Source organism: Perca flavescens, chromosome 5 (assembly GCF_004354835.1).
Source record: "Perca flavescens isolate YP-PL-M2 chromosome 5, PFLA_1.0, whole genome shotgun sequence".
NCBI classification, from domain to species: domain Eukaryota; kingdom Metazoa; phylum Chordata; class Actinopteri; order Perciformes; family Percidae; genus Perca; species Perca flavescens.
This window is the reverse complement of record NC_041335.1, coordinates 8,166,586-8,192,881: the sequence shown is the minus strand read 5'-3', so window position 1 is coordinate 8,192,881 and position 26,296 is coordinate 8,166,586. Positions and strand designations below refer to the sequence as shown.

Below are 26,296 nucleotides of genomic sequence, written 5' to 3'. Positions count from 1 at the left end.
TCACAATATTGGTAAACTATTCTCAAAATATATTTCGAGATAATGATTGAAAAACTCTTCAATATAATATCAAAATACTGCTTCCACATAATAGAACACAAAATAACAGATACTAGTAAGCAGACACTTTGTGTACCCTTGGCTATGTGAAGGCATGTTTAAACACATCTCAAATAAAATGTAGCACATAAGGATAATTTAAATATTAATGTGCCCAAAATACACAGATAAAAGTGCTAAATCAACACATTCCACAGTTAAGTGTGTAACAATTATCTAAACCATATTACACAGCACTGGATTAAGTCTGCAGCTTTAACATACCAAGCTAATGGTTTTAGCGTTAGTGAATGGCGTCTGCCATTGTGCTAGTTAGCATCTCAGCTAGCGCTCCAGGTGCACTAGTGTTAGCGGCTAGCGCTATCGTTAGCGGTTAGCATGGTAAAAACGATCGCTCACCGATGCGTTTTCTTCGTGAGGGGACGTCATTTCTCTCCGGCTGCACTCTCACAGGTCCAGGGCTCCACACTGGATTGTTTTTAAGAGTTTTTATTCTGAGTTTTAACAACTTCTATTGGAATGTCTTGACGAGGTAGGTATCGTTCGACGTGGGGTTTGCTCTCTGTTCTTCCAACAGCTCAAGGGAAGTGAACTCTGCTCCGTGCAGGTCAACAGTCCGAGCTTCTTCCTGATTGGCTGACAGCACATCCCCAACACACCTCCTTCAAAATAAACTTCCTATTTATTTTCTCTCTCAGTTGAATTGCTTTTTAGACAAATATGTTTTTAATCTTTAACATTAATAACATACTTAATGAATTGACTTTTTAATATAAACTTAGCTCTTAATATAGATTTTTAACCTTGGTTACACCCTCCCTCTTGAATTCATGCACGCCTCTGTGCATGGGAGCGGCTGTTTAGTAACAGGTCTGGAGGATGAGTTCAGGTTTGCTTTTGAATCCTCAACTTCCAACAAAGCATCAGTAAGAGCCGTACTGAGGCCTTGAAACAGAGACTGGACAATGGATATAAGTGGGCTTCCAAGATGTGAATACTGCAGTCGTTCAGGTCTTTCTCGGTTTCTGGTTGATCGCCTTACAGTGCTACTTTGTCCATCAGTGTCAATACTTTCAGATGGCACTGTATCACTGGTAACTTGTGCACCATCATTCATCTCTCTCCCTTTTCTTTCAACAGGGACATCCTTTTCAGGAGTTTGTATAGTTTTCTCAGTAAGGAGGTCATCTCCAGCAGATCCAGGGATACTGAAAGGTAGGTATACACTTCTTGATTCTTTAGCCCTTGTTTCTTTTTCAGGTGTTGTACGAGAAGTAGCAGGCGAACATCCACTCCCGGCAGCAGCTGGCAGAGCATCAGGTAGGTCTCCTGCATCCGAGCTACACGAGTCGCCAGATGGATTAACGGTAAAGCGATCTTCACCCACTGGAGCATCGACAGGTTTGGATATGTTTCTTCCCTCATTCTCTGAGAGGGTGGACTCAGGATTGATGTTTGATCTGGGAATTTCATAGACAGTTGTAAATCTTCCAATTTCTTTGTCTGGCTGTTCTCTGAACCACTCGTATGGAATGTCATCCTCGGAGTCACACTGGTCATTGACATCATCAGACTGTTCAACTGACTTGCGTGTTCGTGGCCTGCGTACTTTTGGCAATTCTGGCTTTTCAACATTCAGTGGGAGAGAACCACAGGGAAGTAGGAGGTCTCTGTGAAGAGTCCGCAAAGGGCCTTCCTTGCTCTCTGGTCTGAGGATGTAGACTGGAAGATCCCCAACTTGCTTCACCACCACATAAACATCCGACTCCCATTTGTCAGCAAGCTTATGTTTGCCGCGCAGACGGACAGCTCTCACCAACACTCTGTCGCCAGCCTCTAACTTGGAGGCATTGACGTGCTTGTCGAATCTTGCCTTGTTCTTTGCTGCTATCTTTGTGGCGTTTTGGGTGGCTATCTTGTAGCTCTCTTCCAGATGAGACTTGAGCTTTTGTACATACTGTGAGTGAGACTTGTACTCACCATCCCTCAAGGGTAACCCAAGTGCCAGATCGATGGGCAGCCTCGGTTGGCGACCAAACATGAGTTCATAAGGTGTGAACCCTGTTACATCATTCTTTGTACAGTTATACGCATGTACTAAGGGTTTCACAGAAGTTTCGCCACTGTGATTTGTCTTTATTGTCAAGTGTTCCCAGCATGTTCAGCAATGTTCTATTGAAACGTTCGACTGGATTCCCTCTGGGATGATAGGGGTCGTCACGGATTTTGTGGATTCCACAATTTTGCATAGCTCTTTGATTGTCCGTGACTCAAAGTCAGGTCCTTGGTCACTGTGCAAGCGCTCAGGGATTCCATAATGGACCATGAAGTTGTCCCAAAGGCACCTGGCGACGGTCTGAGCTTTCTGATTTGGCGTCGGGATGGCAACTGCATACTTTGTAAAATGATCGGTGATAACCAAGATGTCTTTTGCACCACTTCTGTCAGGCTCTAAAGACAAGAAGTCCATACAAACAAGTTCCAGAGGCCTGGTGGACTTTATGTTTACCAACGGTGCTGCCTTTTCTGGCTGTGCTTTTCTGCGGATGCACCGATCACAGGTCTTAACTTTTCTTTCCACATCAGCTGCCATCTTTGGCCAGAAGAATCTGGTCCGTACCAAATCCAGGGTTCGATTCGATGCCTAGGTGGCCCATATCATTGTGAAGGCTCTGCAGAACTACAGTCCGGAGCTCCTCAGGTAAGACAAGTTGATATGTGACTCTGCCATTGTCTTGACGTTTCCTGTACAGCACCGTCATGCATTTCAAGACGATTCCACTCCCTTAGAAGGAAAGGGATATCAGAGAGTTCTTTTCTCACTGTTGGAGGTACTTTTTCTCCACTCTCCATTTGAACTATTACCTCCCGGAGACAGGGGTCAGCTCGCTGTTTGTCTCCAATCTCTCTCTCGGACAGATGGGGAAAACCAGGTAAATCACCATGCTGCTGTTCGTTCACAAAGCTGTCCGGTAAGGCCTCAGGAGAGATTGCCAGAGATTGCACCAGCGTCATGCCTCCATCTCTGTCTCCACATTCATCAGATACACCACAAACAAGATGCCTCTCACAGATGGCGTGCACAATGTCTTGGCTCACAACACTCCCAAGGTCGGCCAAATGGGTTTGTGTGAACTGACTGATGCGCTCCTGTTCTTTCTGGGACTTTAGGTCATTTGAAAGCTCTCCGTGTGGTCTTCTAGAAAGACCATCTGCATCAGAGTTCAGTTTGCCGGGTCTATATTGGAGCTTGAAAGTAAAGGCGGACAGGGCTGCTAGCCATCTGTAACTGGTGGCGTCCAGTTTGGCACTTGTGAGAACGTATGTCAAGGGGTTACTGTCTGTCACGACAATGAACTGGTTTCCGTACAGGTAATCATTAAATTTTTCAACAACAGCCCACTTTAAAGCTAGAAATTCTAACTTGTGGGCAGGGTAACGTGATTCACTGCGTGATAGCCCTCTGCTGGCGTATGCAATCACCCGCATGTGACCGCCCTGCTCCTGATATAGGACTGCCCCAAGGCCCAGGGTACTGGCGTCGGTGTGAAGGACGTAAGGCAATTCGGGATCAGCAAACCCAAGAACAGGAGCTGTGGTGAGCTTTTCAATGATTGTGTTGAATGCCAGCTCACATCTGTCAGTCCAGCGATCACCAAAGGGCCTCTTTGGATCATGGTATTGGTTAGTCTGGGTCTTGTTTTTGATGTTCTTGTGCAGTGGGGGATAGCCAGATGTCAAGTCGGTGAGGGGTTTGACGGTGGCGGAATAGTCTTTTATGAATCGTCTGTAATAGCCTGAAAATCCGAGGAAAGACCTTAGCTGTTTCAGGTATTGGGGCCTTGGCCACGTTTTCAGGGCTTCCACTTTTCCAGGGTCAGTCCCCACTCCATCTTGTGATACGATATGCCCCAGATACTTGACAGACGTTTGAAAGAACTTGCATTTCTCCGGGGAGAGCTTAAGGCCAAATTCTCTGAGACGGTTCAGGATTTTCATCAGCCTCACCTCATGTTCTTCCAAAGTCTTTGAAAAACAATGATGTCATCAAGAAATACAAGAACCTCCTTCAAATTCATATCTCCCACACATCTCTCCATCAACCGCTGGAACGTACTCGGAGCATTTGTGACTCCTTGAGGCATCCGGTTAAATTCCCAAAATCCCATGGGACAGACGAAGGCGGTTTTGGGTTTGTCTTTTTCCTCAACCTGAATCTGATAATAGCGGACTTTAGGTCAAGGACGGAAAACCACTTTGACCCAGTGAGTGAGGAGAACGCCTCTTCCATGTTTGGGAGGGCGTAAGCATCTTTCACAGTCTGGAGATTGAGTTTCCTATAATCAATACAGAGACGGACCTCTCCGTTCTTCTTCCTCACTACCACAATGGGCGACGAGAATGGAGACTCAGATTCTCTAATTACTCCAGCTTGAAGCAATTCTTGTAAATGCTTACGGACAGCCTCCACGTCATGAGGATGTATGGGGCGGGCTCTGTGCTTGAATGGCGTCTCGTCTGAGAGTTTGATTTGGTGCTTAACCCGATCAGTTCTGCCGAAGTCAAGATCATGCTGTGCGAAAACTTCAGGCATGCTGTTCAGTTTCCAGGTAATTGTTTGGCAATGAACTAGGCTCCTGGCTGGCTCGCCAAATTTTATGTAACCGTTTAGGGGTGGGGAGCAGAAATGGATTACTCTATAAAATGATTAATTATGGCCAGTGGGATCAGAAGTTCTATGTTCGACTACGGAGCCCAGGATTAACCAAACAATACGCCAGGAATGATTCAAACACAGTTATGCTTTCTTTGAGAAACAAAATCACTTCCCTTTTATTACACGTGTGGGAAGGATAGCAAAACATATAAAAATTAAACACTTTAAAATTACACAAATCTTACCCGGGTAAGTAGAAAAATAAAAAATTTAAACAAAACTCACAGCTGTGATTTAAAGTTCGGAATTTCCCCCCCGTTCTCAGTCACTTCAATTCTGTTTCAGTTTCAGTTCAGTTTGGTCCACTGTGGAAGTGGAGAGAGTTTGTCCTACCGCACAGTTGGTGGTGGGTGCGTGTGTGTGTAATGAAGTGTTGAAATCTGCAGGCGCCGTATCTCTAGTTCTCCTCTGGGCTGTGGCTCGCCATCAATGTCTCGATCCAGGCTCCAACATCCAGGTAGATCAAAGGTTCAAAGGGTCCAACAAAAAAACCTGACCTACAGTAAGTAAGGTCAGAACAATCATTTAGCTTTTTTTCTTTTAGCTTTCAATCATGAACTAGAATATAATTCATGTTAAATCATCATATTAAACTGAACATTGTAATACGATATCACAATATTGGTAAACTATTCTCAAAATATATTTCGAGATAATGATTGAAAAACTCTTCAATATAATATCAAAATACTGCTTCCACATAATAGAACACAAAATAACAGATACTAGTAAGCAGACACTTTGTGTACCCTTGGCTATGTGAAGGCATGTTTAAACACATCTCAAATAAAATGTAGCACATAAGGATAATTTAAATATTAATGTGCCCAAAATACACAGATAAAAGTGCTAAATCAACACATTCCACAGTTAAGTGTGTAACAATTATCTAAACCATATTACACAGCACTGGATTAAGTCTGCAGCTTTAACATACCAAGCTAATGGTTTTAGCGTTAGTGAATGGCGTCTGCCATTGTGCTAGTTAGCATCTCAGCTAGCGCTCCAGGTGCACTAGTGTTAGCGGCTAGCGCTATCGTTAGCGGTTAGCATGGTAAAAACGATCGCTCACCGATGCGTTTTCTTCGTGAGGGGACGTCATTTCTCTCCGGCTGCACTCTCACAGGTCCAGGGCTCCACACTGGATTGTTTTTAAGAGTTTTTATTCTGAGTTTTAACAACTTCTATTGGAATGTCTTGACGAGGTAGGTATCGTTCGACGTGGGGTTTGCTCTCTGTTCTTCCAACAGCTCAAGGGGAAGTGAACTCTGCTCCGTGCAGGTCAACAGTCCGAGCTTCTTCCTGATTGGCTGACAGCACATCCCCAACCCACCTCCTTCAAAATAAACTTCCTATTTATTTTCTCTCTCAGTTGAATTGCTTTTTAGACAAATATGTTTTTAATCTTTAACATTAATAACATACTTAATGAATTGACTTTTTAATATAAACTTAGCTCTTAATATAGATTTTTAACCTTGGTTACAATATCATGTCTTTTTTGTCAGACTGTTGGAGGTATAAAACATCCAAAATACACATTTAGATGTTTATTTTACCCCACTTTGTCCATTTGCGCCTGTACATTTCTCCTAAATTCACCAAAGTTAGCATTAGATAATGCCTTGTTTGCATATTTAAACACAAACATTTCAGAAAACTATACTATAACAAATATTTGTCGTAATGTCAGTAATCAACTGTGGAAGTTTTATGGTAATATCTATAAGTTACTTTTCTATTCACACCTTAACATTACTGCTGGTAATTTTCAAATTTAAGCTGTGGTTCTTTAAGATTGCTGATTTAAAATGTATTGGCAATTTTTAGGCAGCCTTTGCTTTCTATTAATTTTAATATGGTATGCAAATCAACTTCAAGAGACTTGGAACTGCATAAATCAAGCACATCTCAAGCTAATTTAGAGTCTCTGGCAGTGAACATTGAGAGAACATTGGTAAGGTTATTCAAGTAATTTTTTCTGTAGTATGGGATTGTGAGGTGGCCGCCATCTTTTTGCTGCTTTACCTGTTGCCTCCAACATCCAAGGGCAAGAAGTCTGCAAAGATTAGCGCAAAGGAAGCTGCTGACCACCTGATGAAGTTCCTTTTGTTGTATTTTAAGCATATTCACTGATAGTAATTCTGAAGTGGCATAGGGGCCCTACGAGTTGCAGATATTTGTTACTTGTTCTTACAGGGTTGGTGTTACAACACAGGAGCAGCGTTGTGTACTTTGAAATTAACTGCTCATGAAAGAAAAATAATTGTGTTCCTCCAGTCAAGTTTTATCCTAAATATAGGAAACAGTGCTGGCACTCAACACCAAATTTTATTCCATGTCATTTATTCTCTCTTTCACTCTTTTAGGTGGTGAGAAGCATGGACCAAGGAAGCTCAAGGAAAACTGGCCCTGCTCAGCCCGTTCTCCTGTGTTGGAGAAAGAAAAAACAGCATCCAGAACTTTTACATCATCCTGGACCAAAAGGCCATTCCATGTAACGCCGCCTTCACACTGGCAGCTGAAATCGGCTCCGATACGGCTTCAAAATGACCGGAAGTCATTAATTTCCTATGGAGATTCGCAGACCACATCACCAAACATCAAAGGTGTGTTGCGCAAAAAGCACCATGACTGAACAGCATTAAGGCCAAGATTGTTGCTAGCATCATCCAGTTTTAGCCCACTTGGCCTATTTTTTCTCTGTTTAAATCCATAATAAAGCTCATAATTCTCTCTGACATTCTACGGATACCGAGTTCTTTATCAAGTACTGAAACTGAAGGGACAGATTTGTTTCACACCAAATGTTGAGGACAAAGCAGAATTTTGTTGAATGACAGCACAGTGTTCTGAATGAAGGGCTTTAGAACGCAAAGTTAAACCTGGATGATCTTCACTGAAAACTGATTGCATCTCTCCCTTTTAAGTTAAACAAAATTGACAGCAGACACCGAATGATTCGACAAATCCAAAAAGGCCATGTACAGCCAAGTTGTCACCTGTAACCTGAAAAACGGAACCTTTCACAGGTGTGGTTGAAAAGGGCACCTGCATTCCTTCAGCCTCTAAAATCTTTAAATCATTGATATGTGGCTTTAGAATTGGATCAAACCCATATTTCTTTAAGTCCTTTGAGTGAAAGGGTGCTACAAGATGTACGTTCGTTACCACAGAATTAAACTTCGGGGGAAAATTTCTCAAAATCAATACAGCCAAGTTTGTGCCTTCCTTTTTTTTTAGCCTAATGGATTAGCAGTCTCAAAATCATTGTAGTAGGGCTGTATCTGCAGAGCATTTTCTTGTTGTGAGAATAAACTGTGGTTCCTAAAGAAGGAGCCGTCATTTACATCTCTGTAAAAACCTTCCTGGTGTGGTTTAGCTTTTTGGAAACAGTTACAAAGTTCCCGGTTCCTAAACATAGATGAAAGAGACCCCATGATGGGTACATACACAAACTTAAACTTAACTTATTGACAGGAACTTGCCTGCATGTTCCTGTTGTTTTATCTCTTCGTGCATCAAAACGCACACCAAGAAAATGCTCTACAGCAGAGGTCGGCAACCTTAGGCACGCATGCCACCATGGGCACGTGGGACCTTAACCAGTGGCACGCTGGCAATTGATGTGTTGAAATCGTGGTTGAAATGCTGAAGCACTCTCTCATCCGCATGCCAAATTACAACGTTCCCAGTTGCGCGACCTGTTATTGACGATAGTTAGATTGACTCATATCTCTGACTGGGAACAACACAAAGAGGATTAACAACGGCCGCTGGGGCAGATGAACTAACACTAGTCTTGTTACTGTAAGTAGGCTACATTATAACCTTTGTGAGTTAAAAGCCAATACTTATCAATGCACTCACCTGTGTAGACTGGCATAAACATGTAGAAAGTGATATTTCAATCTGCTCTGTCTGCTCAGTACACTCTTGTCCACCGCGCTGTTTTACGCAAACACAGCTCTACTCTGCAAATAGCAAATTTTTACAAAACAAGCTAAAAGAAAATCTGTCGGTTTGTAGTTGAAATTTGGACAAATTCTTATAAACTTAAGCTGGCTGAAGAAACCATCCTCTCCGCTGGAGCGGTAAATATGGATGCATTATAAGACCAAAAAAAATACATGTGGCTACTTAATATGCACGTGAATGTCGCAATCGTTATGTTATTTATTCTTTATAATGATGCTGGTTGTGTTATTATTATTTTGCCACAGCATCGTTTCATTGAAAATGAGGCATACAGGACCTGATTATCAGTCCATTCATCATTAAAGCTGGGCTTTAAGCGAAAAGCTGACGTGGAGTCAGCTTTTCGCTTCAGCCTCTTTTACAGTGATATTTTTGTCAGCCCATTTTCCACCAATCAGGACGCTGCATACTAAAACCATATTTCCATAATCATAATAATAATATACAATAATAATAATTACAAGGTCCTGATTATGAGAAATAAATGTTTTCAAATGTTGCTATGGAATAAAATTACAGATTCCGTGGATATTACATTTTGATGTGATGTCATAATTAAACTTAATGTTGACATGGCACACTAATAAGCAAGAAATTTTGAAAAGGGCACTTCATATCAAAAAGGTTGCTGACCCCTGCTCTACAGGTTCCACTATTTTCCATTTTTCACCAAAATGCGAGGAGCCTCTCGCTGCAGCCTGCGGGAAGGCGGGGCTTGACATCAAGTCATCCTTTTTTTTTTTTTTGCCTACGTCACTCCTCATACGCTCGAACGGACCAAGACAGCCTAGTAGCGAAGCTGATATAGCCTCTTGTTTCACATTAGATGATAGAAACTGACTAAACACAAGGCTAAACACAAACGACATTTCATGCAACAACAGTGAAGTGTAATTGGACCCGTGTACTTTTTCGTTCATTTGATTTCTGAATTTAAAACGAAAAGAGTGGTTCGGAAATAACGTAAGACTGCTCCGGTGGAAGTCTTTTTTTTCATGAGCTTCTGGGGCTAGCTGCTAACTAGTTCAGAAGCTAACATCTAATGGCAGGCAGGTTGCTAATTAGCCAATGCTAAAAAGTATGAAAGTACTAGTTTCCCCTGCTTTCTGTTTATATTCCTCGGTATTTGTCTCTTGGTGTAGTTTGCTAACATGCTCGTAGACATGTAAATTAACTGTTTGCATGCTAGCTAAGTCAACGGTCAACAACTTTTTATATTGTAACGTGAAAGCTCAAGCGGCATTAGCTTCAGCTAAACATCAGCCGCAACTTGCACTGCTCCGTTAAAATGCAACTTCAACCCTCGGATATAACGGTAATCATGTAGCGTTTTTTTTACTGTATAGACATCTGTATGTGTGTTCGACCTTTTGAAATACTTAGATCAGGTGTGTTACTGTGCAGGTAATATCCGAGGAGCATCTCGTATGATTGTGAATTCTACTGAACCAGACTGAGAGACCATTTAAAGGCTCAGGAACCCTTTGCAGGTGTTTTGGATTAATTAGCTGATTAGAGTGGGACACTTTGAGCCTACAATATTGAACCATTTCACAATATTCTCATTTTCTGAGGGTTTTCATAAACTGTAAGCCATAATCATCAAAATTATAACAAATACAGGCTTGAAATATCTCGCTTTGCATGTAATAAGTCTATCTAATATATTAGTTTTACCTTTTAAGTTGAATTACTGAAATATATGAACTTTTGCACAATATTAAAACTTTGAGTTTCACCGTATGCTTCTGGTTCACCTGTTAATAAAGCAAAATCGCCCCTTTGTACATTTGGTTGTAATGGAGACTGAATTCTTGCTGTTAATATGAAAGTCCATAACGAAACAACACACCATTCTACTTTTGAGGGCTAAATTAAATGAAATATGGCTCATTGTCATCAATATTAACAAGCTTTAAAATGACCCATTTTTCAAATTTGGATATCGTTTCAAAATCAGAAATCAAATGAACGAAAAAGTACACCGGCCCAATTACAGTAACTACATGAAAACGTCACTGTTGTTGCACAACTGTTGTTGTTTGTGTTTAGCCTACATCATCAGTTTCTATCATCTTATGTGAAACAAGAGGCTATATCAGCTTTTTTTGTCTTCAAAAAACTTTATTATTCAAGTACAGATACATAAACACATTTAGAACATTAAATGCATACATGCACATACATACATACATACACGAAAAAGGGGCGCATGGAATTTAATTTAAAATTTAAAGTCCTTTTAAAGTTTCAAAATATAATTTCATGTCATTTTTAAATTGGTGAATATTCGGTTTTCTTTCAGACCATTTACTTTTATGGATATAAAATTAAAAGATTCAAAAGGAAAACATGGCATTTATCCAAATAATTTCCTTCATAGTAAAAAATGCTACCAGGCTGTCTTGGTCCGTTCGAGCGTATGGGGAGTGACGTAAGCAAAGAAAAATGGCTGTCGGCATTCCCGCAGGCTGCAGCGAAATGCACTTGCAAAATGCCTCATCAGTTTAGATTCTGTGTTAAAGGCATACTATGCAACTTTTCCAGCTTTAGTCCCCCTACAGGTTGTCTCATTGGAACTGCAGCAATTGGCGGGTCACCGCTTCGGTCCCCCTACAGCAGTGGTTCTCAAGCTTTTTTCAATAATGTACCCCCTTTAAACAGTTTTTAAGCCATTTACCCCCTAACCAGTGCAAATAATTTTTTTGTAGAAAAAAATTCTATATAAAGAGGAACAATACAGCGATGTCAGCGATAGATTTACTAAATAATTTACTAAATAATTATGTCCTGTCTCTCTTAGTTACGCTGTTATAGTTTTAGACTGCCGGGGAACTTCCTTCCTTCCTTTGACACACTGAGCTGCTCTCTCCTCTCCCTTTCTATTACCATTTGTGTGCATCCCGTCCCAGAAATGCTTGTTACTAATCCTAGCTTCTGGGAAGTTTACTCCCCGGAGTCCTTATGTTTTTTCACCCAGCGTATTTCCTTGGAGAACGTTGGCACCAAGATCCTGGTTGCAGCTGTCGCCGTGGTCCTGCTGCACTCCCTGCTCAGCTCAGCGGTGCCCTGTATAAAGGTAAATATGGTGCAAAACGTGAGAGCTTGTAGAATACAATGTGAGAACTTGCAAAACAAAAAATTTGAACTTGTATGTTAAAATTTGCACTTGTAAAATTAAAATTTGCACTTGTAAAACTAAAATTTGCACTTGTAAAAAATATTCACACGTGTGATCTGAATTTGAAGTCACAAAAAGAAAAAAAACACGAGAGCTTGTAAAAAAAAATCTGAACTTGTAAATTGAAATTTGCACTTGTAGAAAAAATATTCACAAATGTGTAGATTGATATTTGCATGAACACAATGACAGCTGCAAACTTGTAATGCAACATTTACTCGTTTACTTTTTTTTACTCAGGTTCGTTTTCCATCACAACCACAATTCAGTGATTACAACCTCTCGAATCTGTCCCTGTATGCGCTCTCTCGCATCACAAAGTGGCGAATCTGCTCCTCGACTTTTGCAACACTTGTTGCGATACATTTGGTGCAAAACTAATTTGTACCTGTGAACTTAGGCTGTGGAGCTCTGAGCCAACAGGACGGGGAAAGCAGGGTTTCTATCTCCAGATGAGGGACAACTCTGTCCGGCTTATTTAGCTATGTAGCATGGAAGCCTGGTGGAATAGCAAGCTAGCGTTAGCTAACCAACCAGCCTGCTTCTAAATACCTTTTAATTATCTTAACACTTTTTAACAGTCAAACTGAAACATTGGCGGTGAGCTCCAGGTCCTGCAGCCGCAGACGGACCGTCACCAGTGGGGATCGGCCAGCGTAGCAACATTGCTATTATTGCCAGAAAGCTTCGCTGCCGACCTCGACCTGCAGTCAGAGCTCCAGCGGGACACGGAGAGCCCCGCACCCGGTAGCAGCGGCACATCCCCCCCCTGGAGCTCACCGCCAGTGTTGGTGGAATAGCAAGTTCAGATTTTTTTACAAGCTCTCGTGTTTTTTTCTTTTTGTGACTTCAAATTCTGATCACATGTGTGAATATTTTTTAAGAGTGCAAATTTTTATTTTACAAGTGCAAATTTTAACATACAAGTTCAAATTTTTTGTTCTGCAAGTTCTCACATTGTATTCTACTATGGTGCTAAAACAGTATCATAAGTATTTGTAACTTGTGAAACAATGCACAAATAAATGCAGAGGGATCGTATCTGTAAGGGCAATGCACAAATAAATGCAGAGGGATCCGTATCTATAAAGGTGTATCTTTGTCCGTGATTCTTATTTGTAATTTGTATTTCATCATTTGTAAAAGAACTTAGTATTTTTCAATGTAAATATACGTGTAAATCTCCTTCTATGTGTGTGGGTACTTTTGAGACTGTTTTTCCGCGCCGTTTGTGGTCAGAAGATATTCGTAACTCAGGTGACAATCCCAGCACTCTCCACTAGATGGCGGTAATGTAACTCTTATGGATACCAACCGCTGTTATAATAAATGAAAGCTGTGAAGAAGCCTAGCTACACTGTTCGCAAAATCTACTTGATGTTGTTAATATATGTCAATGGATGTTCCTCCAGGTAAGTTGACATTATTAGGACTTTGTCATCAGATAAATTACATTCATGTTTTCAGCATCATTGGTGCAGTGCATTTACAATTCGCTTTGTGTTGTAATGGCGGCAGTGACAGTTCGCTACTTTTTAGAGTGTGCTAACATTCACGTTCTTGTACAGCTTAATCAGCGATGTTAACTTAGGTATCTAGCTAGTTAAAGTCAGGCTTGTAACATGGGCTTGCTTGGTCTTTGTATGGCAGTCTGAAATATTATTAAGCGCTAAGTTATGTTAGTGTTGCTATTATTTAGTACAGTTGATCATATTGTGTTTTATGTTTGTGCTGGTAGCTATATTATAGCTAGCTGACGTGACAGTTAATAAGTATGATACAGTTAGTCGGTCAGTTGGATTGTAGTTGTGAGCAGTACCTTTTCTTCAGAGTGTGCGTAAATGAAAATAGTAAGTATAGGCTATTTGCTGCATCGTGATATTGTATTTCTTCGTTAAACCAGCTGTTATTTCAGCTATTTGATGTGGATGTACCATATATATATATATATATATATATATATATATATATATATATATATATATATATATATGTATGTATGTATGTATGTATATATGTCAATGGTTGCTACATTACGCAACCATTGTGCTAATTATATCCACGTTCGCCTTCGGCTCACCCGACTCGGTACGTCGGGTCTAAACATTTAGCATCGTGTTTAAACATGTTTATACTTTTACTACTTGTTAGGATTGTTCAATAATTTTGTGGTTGAGTACAATAAGAAGTAAGTGGTGTTGCATATTGTTTTCTGTACCGCTATCAAGGCTTATCTAGCGAGGCTTTGCTAGATTTTAAAAATAAAAGCATCCAGCCGTTTTGTTGTTGGAGGCTTTAAAGCGTATCATTCATAACATGAAGTGTTGTCTATGTTAGCAGTAACTTAACAGATGGGCGAAAATGTCTGAGAATCCCATATAATAAGCGGTTGCATTGGAGTTTGAGATATATAGCCATATTCCGACTATTGTTTATATTATGTTTGGAAATGTTATTACTGCTTAAGGTGGAATGAGTGTATACAAACAGTATGTTTCCTTTATTCATTTGTATTATGTTTCTCTCTTTATAGGAAGCACACACAGTCAAACTCAAACAAGAAAAAGAAAGAAATAAACAGAATAAGAACCGTCTCTCAGCTCTTCATTTCAAACTCTGGAATATTTGCCTTAAGTGGTGTTCTGGCTGACATACCTGAGTGAACCTGGTGATAAACCCAGAACTAGCACTTTCACAACACTGCTCCTTTATTCAAGACCAAATGTATGTGCAGTTGTACATCGTGATAAAAAATGATAGCCTAGTTCAATCTAACACTGAATCTGCTGTGTTTTACTGATCTGACTGACCACTGATGAGGTGTACTTGGACCCACCAGACTCTCCTCAAAGTATGAGAAACCATCAGGAGGAAGTTATTGCTCCACAGGTGTCATACTTCTCAACTGCTCAGTAACTAAAGTATCAACTGCTACTGTAAGGACTGTACTGTCCATAGACATAGATCAGGCTGTGTGAAAGGGACTCTTGTTTCACAAAGTAATTAATCAAATTTCACTTTAAGTTTTTATCCGTCCGTTATATTTATGCTGTGAAATGTTTTTCAAGCTGCAGATTAGATTTATACCCTTTAATATTGTCATCTGTCAAAACAATAAAGTATATAACTGTTAAATGTTTTGTGTTGCTTACTGTCACTATTACCTGTCTTAAAGAATTACATTTTTATAGTCAGGATGTTAAAAGGATTTAGTGTTTGACCCTTCTACATGCAATCAGACATCACCTGTTTAAACGTCTTTGTGAAAAAAACACTGTTATATAACACTTAAGGAGCCTTACTACTGAACTTAAAAATGACCAAACCCTGCATAGAAATAAAGCACTTTATTCATAGTCAATGAAATGTAAATATAAAGTGTGTATACATAATGCACAGAGTAGCAGATAACAGTTCAGATCATGTCCTCACCCAGACTAAAGGGTTTATTTTCTACTGAGGATGTGTCAGCTGGTAATGTAGGCTCTCAGGTTACAGAAGTCATCCTGTGGATACTGAATCTGTCCTGATGCTGCTGTGTTGTCTTCAGACCATCATCACTTGGCAGAAGTATGGCACCTGTCCCACAATACCTTCATACTGTGAGGAGAGTCTTGTGGGTCCAGGTAAACCTCATCAAACAGGTGTCCAGGACAGCATCTGATCAGTTAGATCTGTAAAACATGGCAGATTTAGTGATTAAATGTTGCTATCATTTTTTGTCAGAGTGTACAACTGCACATACATTTTGTCTTACAGGAGAAGCATGTATTTAACCCAGTGTGTTGCAATTACTGTACTAATAACATGGTTACAATATGTCGAGCAAATGTTAAATTTAAATTCTTTATAGTTTAACTTACAACATCATCAATTGATTCCTTAGATCATCTAGTTTCATATGATAGGCCTACCAAATATATTCACTAGCTTTCAAACTGGACCCACTAACAGATTAAGCAGCGCTTAATATTTCAGACTTCAAATTCCTGACTTTAACGTGCTAGTTAAGTTAGCATCGCTATTTGCCTTTAGCACACTCTAAAAAGTAGCAAACTTCCACCATAAAAACACAATGGAAATTGTAAATGCACTGCAACAATGATGCTGAAAACATAAATGTAATTTATCTGACGACAAAGTCCTAATAATATCAATTTACCTGGAGGAACATCAAGTAGATTCTATTATGTCTATGGTGCCAACCGTCTCTCTGAAACATTTAACGAGGCTTCTTCATCTGGCTTAACAGCAGTTGGCATCCATAAGTGTTGCATTACTGCCATCTATTGGAGAGTGCTGGGATCGTCACTTAACACCGCCATCTAGTGGAGAGTGCTGGGATCGTCACTTAACACCGCCATCTAGTGGAGAGTGCTGGGATCGTCACTTAACACCGCCATCTAGTGGAGAGTGCTGGGATTGTCACCTGAGTTACGAATATCTTCTGACCACAAACAGCGCGGAAAAACAGTCTCAAAAGTACCCACACACGTAGAAGGAGATTTACACGTATATTTACATTGAAAAATACTAAGTTCTTTTACAAATTATGAAATATGAGTTACAAATAAGAGTCACGGACACAGATACACCTTTATAGATACAAATAGCTCTGCATTTATTTGTGCATTGCCCTTACAGATACGGATCCCTCTGCATTTATTTGTGCATTGCCCTTACAGATACAGATCCCTCTGCATTTATTTGTGCATTGTGTTTCACAAGTCACAAATACTTATGATACTGTTTTAGCACCATATTCTACAAGCTCTCACGTTTTGCACCATATTTACCTTCATAGCCCTGCAATGTCATGCTGCTGCTTCCTGTTACGTCCATCCATGCTCTGCTGGGCCACGCTACATCCTGTAACGCCCTACAGCGCCCTGATATGACATGAACTACTACGACTACCATTTGAAGTCACTGTTCCATTATTAATTTGACTATTATCGCCACTGTTCATCATATCCCCAAACGGCCTGTCAGACACCACCTACCAAGAGCCTGGGTCTGTCCGAGGTTTCTTCCCAAGAGGGAGTTTTTCCTTGCCACTGTCACACTGCTTGCTCTTGAGGGAATTACTGGAATTGTTGGAATTGTTGGGGCTTTGTAAATTTTAGAGTGTGGTCTAAACCTACGCTATTTGTAAAGTGTCTCGAGATAACTCTTGTTATGATTTGATACTATAAATAAAATTGAATTGAATTAAACAACAGCCTTGTACCTGGAAACAAAAGCCCCAGACAAAACCTTGAAAAAAGTAAGGAAAAAAGGCAAGAATAGGTCAAAACAAGCGACAAAACCTTCAAAAAAAAGGTGACAAACTTCAAAAACAGCAACAAAAACTTTGAAAAAAGCAAGAGAAAAAAAAGACAGAAGTAACTAGCCTTGTAACTGAAAAACATTTTGCAAAAAATGTCACGTACCGCCTGCAGTCCTCCAAAATACCCCATTTGAGAAACGCTGCCCTACAGGCTGTCTCATTGGAACTGCAGCTCGCGAGGGACTGAAGCTGGAAAAGTTGCATAGTATGCCTTTAAGAAATGAAAATGGATTTCCAAGCTGATCAAAACAATCCTCAACTTTTTCCAAGGTATGTTCTGGTGTTTGAAAATGAGATGCCTTTGTTCAACATGATAGTCAGTGTAATTGTTAAAGATAATGATGCTTGTCTTCTAACTTGTACAGTCTCAACGATGTAGTTTGATGATCACTTAAAATGCATTCAGTATTGATGAAGAAAACCAATGTCTTCACACTGATCTGTGTAGATGACATGATATACTACAGACCGTATGATTTTCAAATGACACTGACGACCAAATGTATATTATCCCATACTGTAATTTTGTGACTCGTTACAGGGTTGAATCAATTCAACAGGTGAGTGTAAAAATATTGACACTTTCAAAAGTGTTAATTTAACACTTAAAAGAGTGGACGCATATAGACACTTTCCTAGTGTTAAATTTAACACTCTCAGAGTTGATTTAACACTGGTGATTTTGCTGTGTATGTTGCCTAGTAAAGAACTTACGGTGGTTGTGACCTAACACAGAGGCAAACAATACGTACTATGGCGAGTGGATTGTGTCGTTCAAAGGATACCCAGGAGAAGGAGCAGGCTACCCTCCCTGTCGCCGCTTGATTTAATAGGGATTGCAGACAAGAGACCAGCGGCGACTAGGCATGTTAGAAACATTTTCTGGCGGCGACGGTGTAGAATTCCCATACAAATTTACGCCTACTAAAGACGTCTAAACTAAGTACGTTGCCTTATGAAAATGCAATAAAGGGAATTTCGCTTTCAGATTAGTGAAAGCTTTATTCTATTTGTGAAAATGCATTAAAAGGGAGATTTAAAAGATAGATAGAATAAAGCTTTCACAAATCTGAATCCTCTGTCTAGGATAATTTGGTCCAGATTTGACAAATCTAGGTATAGACCCTTTGCAAACACTTGACTATGACCACGTGACGACGCTATGACGGACAGCAGAATCACCGGAAGCACAAGCTAAACAGTGTAGTAGACGAGCGGAATGTTTCACTAGTTTCAATCAGTTTAAAACAAATAATACTAAATATACTGTAATAATACTATCTTCTTCTTTATGGCTTCTTCTATTGAAGACAAGTTGTCATGCCGTTATTGGTCGAGGTAGGTCATCTGGTAGGTGCTCACAAAGAGCGGTATTTGGAGAAGTTGGAGATCGAAGAAACTTTTTTTCTGACTTTTTTGGGGCTTTATGTCGACCAAACTGTGAGTGGGAAGACTATATGAGACGTGCAATAATACAGTCACAGATATTTGACTTTTTCTCTTAAATAAAAGCATGTCAATAAACTCTACATTTCCAGCCCTTGGTGTGATTCTCTTTTTCCAGTGTGGCCCGTAGAGAAGTTGAGTTTGACGCCCCTGGTCTACAGCATAGCTCTTCCGCCGTCCGTCATGGCATTCATAATTTGCGCGAGTAGAGCGTGATGTAACGTGCAAAGGGTCTATAGTGGTTTTGGATCTGGACCTGGTCTAATGTGGTCTACATATGAAAAAACTGGGAAATCTCCCTTTATTGCGTTCATAAAGACAATAAAGCTTTCACAAATCTAAAAGTCTGTTTTAAACAATAAGTTACCTTAATGACTAACACGCTTTCAATACATTAAGAGGTTCAAAAAACGTTGGATCAGTCACTCAGCAATGCAAATTATGTTTCTCTGCTGAATCGGACGCTGTGAATCGGAAGCTAACTTCAGCTTTAAGTTTCCCTTAAGGCAGTTACACACCAACCAGACAGCCAACCGTCGGCAGAAAAGCCAGTTGGACTGATCAGTCTCCCCGAGTTGGTCCAAAAATTGCCTCAGAACACACCGAAGAGACGAGACGTAATACGTCTCCATAACAACAGGTGGCCTAATCTGTATTGTTGCCCAAAAAATTTAAACCGGCAGCTGATTGGACGAATGCGTCACACTCGTTCAGAATACGATCTCATATTGTACTAAAATAGTTCACTGAAACATGTTTTTGAAAACATTTTAAGCGAGAAATAGGCCATGCAGTTGCTGAATCTGTCTTCATTTCAGCTCAACAAAGGTCAGTTTAAAAGATTTTCGTCAGATTTTGAGAGACTCTAGTCATGCTCATTCCGCTCGCCATTTCCGGGTGAGTCCCGACTGCCGTCTCCGACAGGTCCAAAATGAAGGCCAACAGCCCCTCAGACGGACGACGGCACAGAACACACTAAACAGACTTGAGTCACTGACCTCGCCAGACTGTCCAACGGCCGATTATGGGGTTAGTGTGTCAGCGCCTTTAAATTTCCCCTTAACCGCCGAATCGGAAGCTGCGAATCGGAAGCCAACTTCAGCGTCGTCAATTGAACTGTGTACACTCATTGCCCAGACCTTTTGTGTTATCTCTGACATTCTCCTGTCTGTTGTTTATGTGTAAATGTTTTTGTTTTTTTTTTTTTTGGGGGGGAGGGGAGTCTGTTGCATAGGCGGAGTTTGACATTCGAGCCAGGGGGCAAAAAAAAAAAAACTCATTGTAGCAACTGAGACCTGGGGAACACAGCATGATCACATATGGACAAAACAAAAATGCTAAATAAACATAGGTTTATTTTTTTAAGCAGATTTGAATTTACATCGTAACAATTTAAAACCTCGAGCTCAATTTAGTTAAAAAACAGAAGTCCATAACGCATATAATCCTTGAGCGACAGATGCAAAAAATCCACAACAATCTCTGTCCCCACAGGGCAGGCACAGACACAGCCGCTCTGCTGCTGCGCAGGCTGCACGCTTCTCTGTTCACAACGCTGTCTGTTCTGCTTAACGTGAAAATCTTAACGTCGTTTAATGTACCTCAACAACGATCACCAAAGTTATCATGGCCATATCTTGAAATGAACACTTATGCCTGTCAAAAGAACTTGACAGGCTATGGCGAGGAAAAAGCGAGGAAAAAGCTTGTACCTAAACAATGATTATCCTACCAAATTTCTCTCATTTGCTCCTCATAACCACTGAAAATTGTCAAAAAATCTAACCAGAAATGTGGTGATGATTGATCGTTGTTTAGGTATATTAAACCACGTTAAGCTTTTTCATGTTAGGATTTATAAAGCCCATGAGAACCGTTGGGAGTCAACCAACAGCTGCTCCGCTGCCCTGCTGAAAATGTGAAGCAGAAACGCTAAATGTCAGATAACGTCCATAATAATTGGACTTTGGGTTCTATTTTTTGACAGTTTACCGTGGTTATGAGGATCAATATTAGAGAGAAATTTGGTAATCATTGGTCATTGTTTACGTACATTAAACCTGACCTGCGCGAAAGAGAAAAAAACATATGCGTCATTGTACCCAGCACTTCTGGAAATGTACCTCCGAATGCGTCTCTGTCCCCAGCACATTTCAAACCAAACTGACGCCCGTGGGCACGGCTGTGTTGGAGCACAATAGACAGACGGTGGCAGAATGCCCCGACACTTAAATTCAACTAACATGTAGGTTAACAGTGAACAATCAGTGTTGGACCTCCAGTCTGTTGAGATACCTCTCCAAACCCAGAAACCAAGCGCAATCGCACCATAAAACGTTAAGACACGTTAAGAAAAAGGATCAGTATTTTGCGTAATCCAATGACATGAAAACAAGTCATCCACAGCGATCAGTAGATTCACAAACAGAGTCACGGTGTATCCAGCAAGGCCTATACGCGCGTCACATTCACCAGTCAGCTCCAAACAGGTGAACGAGGTGAACTTCGCCGTTTAAACAAAGTGGAATAAAACGTATCAAAGTCCAAATCTACACAAAACGCGCATTCAATTAGTAAGCTGACAGAAAATGTATATACATGGCATTTAGGCAACCTTTAGTGTAACGTTGGCACGGTAAGATGTCCCGACTAGTGCAACAAATTATTGTTTTTTGCGTCCTGCATATGAGTCGACAATGGTCTCAGGTGAGAGGCAGAGCCCTGAAAAAATATTATTTTTACTAAAGCAGTATATGAAATCATATGTATTACCTATCCCCATTTAGTTGTTTTGTGTTTTTAAAGTAGCCTATTTATAAAATATCTGGTTATGTCAGAAGTAATTATTCCACTCATTTTTGAAACAATGCAATTACCCGTTTCAGCTACCAGGGGGGGCAGTGCTCCCGCATGGTCTGTAGACTGTTAAAAACTAAATGTCCCTTTTTGTGTTAAATAAAGTTCTTTGAACCTGAACTGGAAATGTATCTTTGCTATGTTGGATTCACATTCATATTTTCAGACATTTTTTTATTTTTTATTTTACCTTTATTTAACCAGGAAAGTCCCATTGATATTAAAAACCTCTTTTTCAAGGGAGTCCTGGCAATATGACATATTTTAATTTTGAAAAAAAAAAAAACCTGCACTAACTCTGAGGACCACCTAGGAGTCACGTGACGGATCCCCTGTTGAAGATCTCTAATCTAAATGAAAAAACACTAAAATCACTGAATAAAAAAATTCAATAAGAATTTATATGTAGCCTACACAACATTCTTTGTTTGAACGGATGCAATAGATATTCTTATTGTTTTTTAAAATTGGCCTTTTGAAATTCCTTACGTCATTGACCCACATAGCAACAACTCAGAAATATGCGGTAACGTTATCAAGAGCAGTTGGAAATTCAGAGGGATTTTGGCCAGGCCGGAAGTGTACGTTTTCATTACTGGAGTTAGCTTAATATCAGGCTGTGCCCACTGGTTTCCTGCTCCAACCCAGACCATTGCACTGCACTGCTAAACTTAACGGATTCCGTAGGAGAAGCTACCCGGAGCACCACTATACATCCATGCCACTGACACAGACAGACAGAGGATGACAGACGGCACATAACAGTCCCGTTACGACTTTTCCTGCCAGTCACTGGCAAATGGGCGTTCTTCAACTAACTGAGTAACGTTAACGTTAGCTTAATATTATTCATTATTAGCCAGCCCGACGCATTTCAGCACCATTACAGGCTTGGACGGGATGCCTGCAACGGGACAGAATTTACCCGGTTATTTAAATCCAGTCCTAGGCCACCGCACGTTATGCTAGTTTTGTAAATGTAATGACATACTGAAGCAGAAGTGGGAGGCAAAATGGGATTCCTGCACCAGCTCCATCTCCTGCTGTGGAAGAACATCTCACTGAAAAGGAGGAGTCCGGTGAGACAACACTTTAGTTCACATTAGTCTATGAAATTATATAAAAAGGGAGAGAACAGCCGTGTCTGGTTGTTCGTGTCTTTTGAAGAGCAGACGGGCGTCGATCCAGCCTGCACCGCTGCTCCATTTCCCGCAGACTTTATTTGGGCTAATTCTACCAGCACCTGTCTCTATCTGCAAATGTTACCATCATGCGTTAGAATAACACCGCAGTGATCTTAATATGGAGCATGATGTTCAGCAGGTTTACTGCCGGGTTATTGTTGGGATGCAGATGCCTGTTCTCTGTATACCTCACACTGCTGTCAAACAGGTTGTTGTTTGTGGATAAACAACAGTTGTGTAATTCCAGTCTATGTTTATTTGCTTCAATTTGAAAAAGGCCTATACAGTGTAAGCCCAAGGTGTGTTGTCGTAATCAAGTGTTTGGTTTATCACAGTGGTGTAGTCTAATTTATTGTAGTGGGTATACTGTACTATATATATATATATATATATATATATATATGTATATGTATATATATATATATATATATATATATATATATATATATATATGTATATGTATATATATATGTAAAATATGTATATGTAAAATATATATATATATATATATATATATATATATATATATATATATATCATTTTCCTGGCCTTTGGGGGAGGACATATTAATCTGGGTGTCCTCCCCCAGGACATTTTGAGTGTCAAAGACCTAATTTTCTGCATTTTGATACACTTTTTTGAAATACCTTTTTATGTAGCCTATGTAAAGAAAAACACAGGTGACAATTCAAAATATAAAAATATAATGGAATATAAGGCAGTAAGGGGGCTTTCACATCAGGGACCTGGGCCTGGTTCCCAAAAGTTGCCCAAGTCCACTTGAAAAGCTGGTCTCATTACAGTTCATGTAGCCTCGTCTTCCATGAGTTCACTTGGAACTCCCAGACAGCAAGCGTGTTTAGTTAGTCTGTTTCTCTCTTGCCGTTGTTTTTTTTTACATAGAACTTGGTTGGTCAAAGTTAACTTAACTAACTAAAGTTAGCTAATGTCAGCTATCGTAGCTAACGTTGGCAATAAGAAACAGACGGTTTACGGTTTGCGGTTTACGGTTTGCAAGCTCCAGGTGAATTAGGGAAAGCAGTTGATGTAGATGTAGGCAATGGAGATGATGCACTCTGTTTTTCTGTGCTGGTGGGCGTTCTTCTTCATCTCCAGCAATTAGCGGTAGACTAGAACACTTGTACGCGTATACTGCCCCCATCAGGTCCCGAAGAATTGCATCCCCCGGTACCTATGGTACTGTAGAAGAACAAGTACCGTCACATTTTCAGAATTTTGGTACCGACGTACCAGGTCTTGTGTCATCCCGAGTTTGAACAGTTAACTTTAGCCCATATAATACAGTCCCTCCAGGATTCACGCCAATTCACGCAAATTTAACCAATCACTCTGAATTTGGTACGACTTGCAATTTTAACCAATCACCGCAAATTTGACCAATAACCGGAGTTTCCCGCGACTTCAACCATTCCCAGCAGTCCCACGTGCCAGACTTTATGTCAGTATAGTATGTGACTCTGAGAGCCAATGACCAAGGAGTGAGAACGGGTTGATGTAACACATACGTTGCCAAATTCATTTCCTTGTTTCTGATATGAAGACGAGACGTGTGTGACTCGAACATCTCACATTTACCAACAAAACGTACAGCTAAAGTCCGTGGAAAACATTTCAGATCGTCCTGCCAACCTGTATACATGTTAATATCAATGTACGCTGTAATGATTTTTCACTCTAAAGTCGCTGAAAGCTGCTGCTGTTTCAATCCTGTCGGCTCTCTGCAGCGGGCGGGGCTCCTGCTCAGTACCCCCGCGACTGAAGCGCGCACACACTCACAAACACACATGGTGGATGCAGGAAAAACCGGAGATGAGAAAACACACTGACCTAAATTGAGGACAGCTACGTTCGTTATTGTAAGTGCAATGATAAGTTAAAGTACTTAAAACCGTATGACCGTGTGTCCCAGCCTAGGCCGGGTTAGGAAATTAACTTAACAATTTAAAGATCAACAAGCCACTGACACATATGTTCAAATTTGATTCATTCAATAAATAATTTTTTTTTGTCTTAAATCCACCAGCCATTTTCATATTATGCCATTTGCAGCATCCTAGCCTTTTTGGTAAGGTTACTAGGAAAACTCAGCCCGGAGTAATTTTATTCTCCCCAAAACAAGTTTCCTTTTTAAGAACTAATACAAAAAAAAAGTCAACTTTTTTTTGCAACTTTCATTGTCTCCCGCAACTTCATTGCAACAAACATACAAAAGACATTGCAACTTTTATCGCAATCTTTTACAAAAGCACCCGCAAAATCGGGCATTTTGGGCTGCAACAATCTCAAAAAAAGGCGGCGAAATCCTGGAGGGACTGATAAGACCATATACTCTGTTGTAGAGAATGAGGGTTTTCGGGAGATGGTGCATACTTTGGAGCCGAGGTACAAGATACCTTGTCGGCAATACTTCACTGACACCGCAATCTCTACACTCTACGTTGAAACCAAATCAAAAGTTTTGGATACTTTGACACAGGGCTCGACATTAAGGCTTGTCCGCTTGTCCGGGACAAGTGGATTTTTTGTAGGGCAAGTGGAAGAGAAATTTACTTGTCCCACTGGACAAGTTAAAACTCAAACAAACTAAAATGCCATGTTAGTTCACGTCATGTGCCACTCATTACGTCTATGTTACCGATTTGAAACGATAATTTCTTTCCCCCGCAATCCCGGTCAGCGGACCGCTAACGTTAGACCCTGCCCACTGTTCAGCTCGTTCTCTGTAAGCAATGCAGCATGAAAGCACGGTGAACCTGCCAGTGTTAGTAAGCTAACGTTAGCTTGCTAACTCCGCCTTAACGTTACCTCCTCACCACATCGTTGACAGAAAAGGAGAGACCCGGTGCTAATACGGCACCGGTGCCTTAAAGACCCTTATCTACCGCACCGAATTGCAACACGGTGCCACTGAAATGCCTGCGCTTCTCTCGGATGCTCCGAAAACGGACGTTAGAGGCAACCTAAACATCGCCGCATGTTACACTAGTTAACACTACACTCAACAGCAAGTAACGTTAGCCTATCGTTAGCTAGCAGCTGGAGTAAACAGTTAAAATGCTGACAGCTAAACGGTGTAAAAGTGTGTCTGTATTTCACTGGAGAGGAACATATGACAGTGTGAAGCTGCTGTTGTCGGAAAAACACAGATGTTGCGTTCACTTGAAATTCGCCCCGCCATTGTCGTGCTGCATTCAAAGTTGTTGTAAAATACCCTTTTCCTATCCAGTGTTTTTTTTGTCGTTTAAAGCCCATGTTGCAGGTTAACCACCACTGTTGATTAATAGAGCACTCAATATATGTATATAATTATTAAAAATGTCTCCAAATAGTGTTAAAGGCCAGTTTTTGTCGTTTTTGGTATTAGTGTTTTTTTTTCCCGGAATTCGGTGATGACGTCACGTTGGGGAGACGTGTATCAGCCTAGTACTAGAACCAAGGGGGTAAGCTTCGCTTCAGAACTTGAGCCTTCATGGCGCCATTTTGTAAGATTGGGAATGATTGAGATTTCTCTTGGCACAGCTACC

The 26,296-nt window shown here is 40.5% G+C and overlaps 1 protein-coding gene across 2 annotated transcripts in view; it reads left to right on the top strand.

The window, feature by feature from the left end:
* The first annotated feature begins 22,103 nt into the window (after nt 1-22,103).
* The window catches only part of abca2 (ATP-binding cassette, sub-family A (ABC1), member 2), a 184,327-nt gene continuing 180,134 nt past the window's right edge, over nt 22,104-26,296 (top strand). For both annotated transcript variants that reach the window (XR_003692659.1, XM_028579340.1), the window contains exon 1: nt 22,104-22,646. Coding sequence is in view for 1 of the 2 variants with exons in the window: in XM_028579340.1 (XP_028435141.1) it covers nt 22,581-22,646 (66 nt within the window). In the remaining variant the exon portion in view is untranslated. The remainder of the gene's footprint in view (nt 22,647-26,296) is intronic.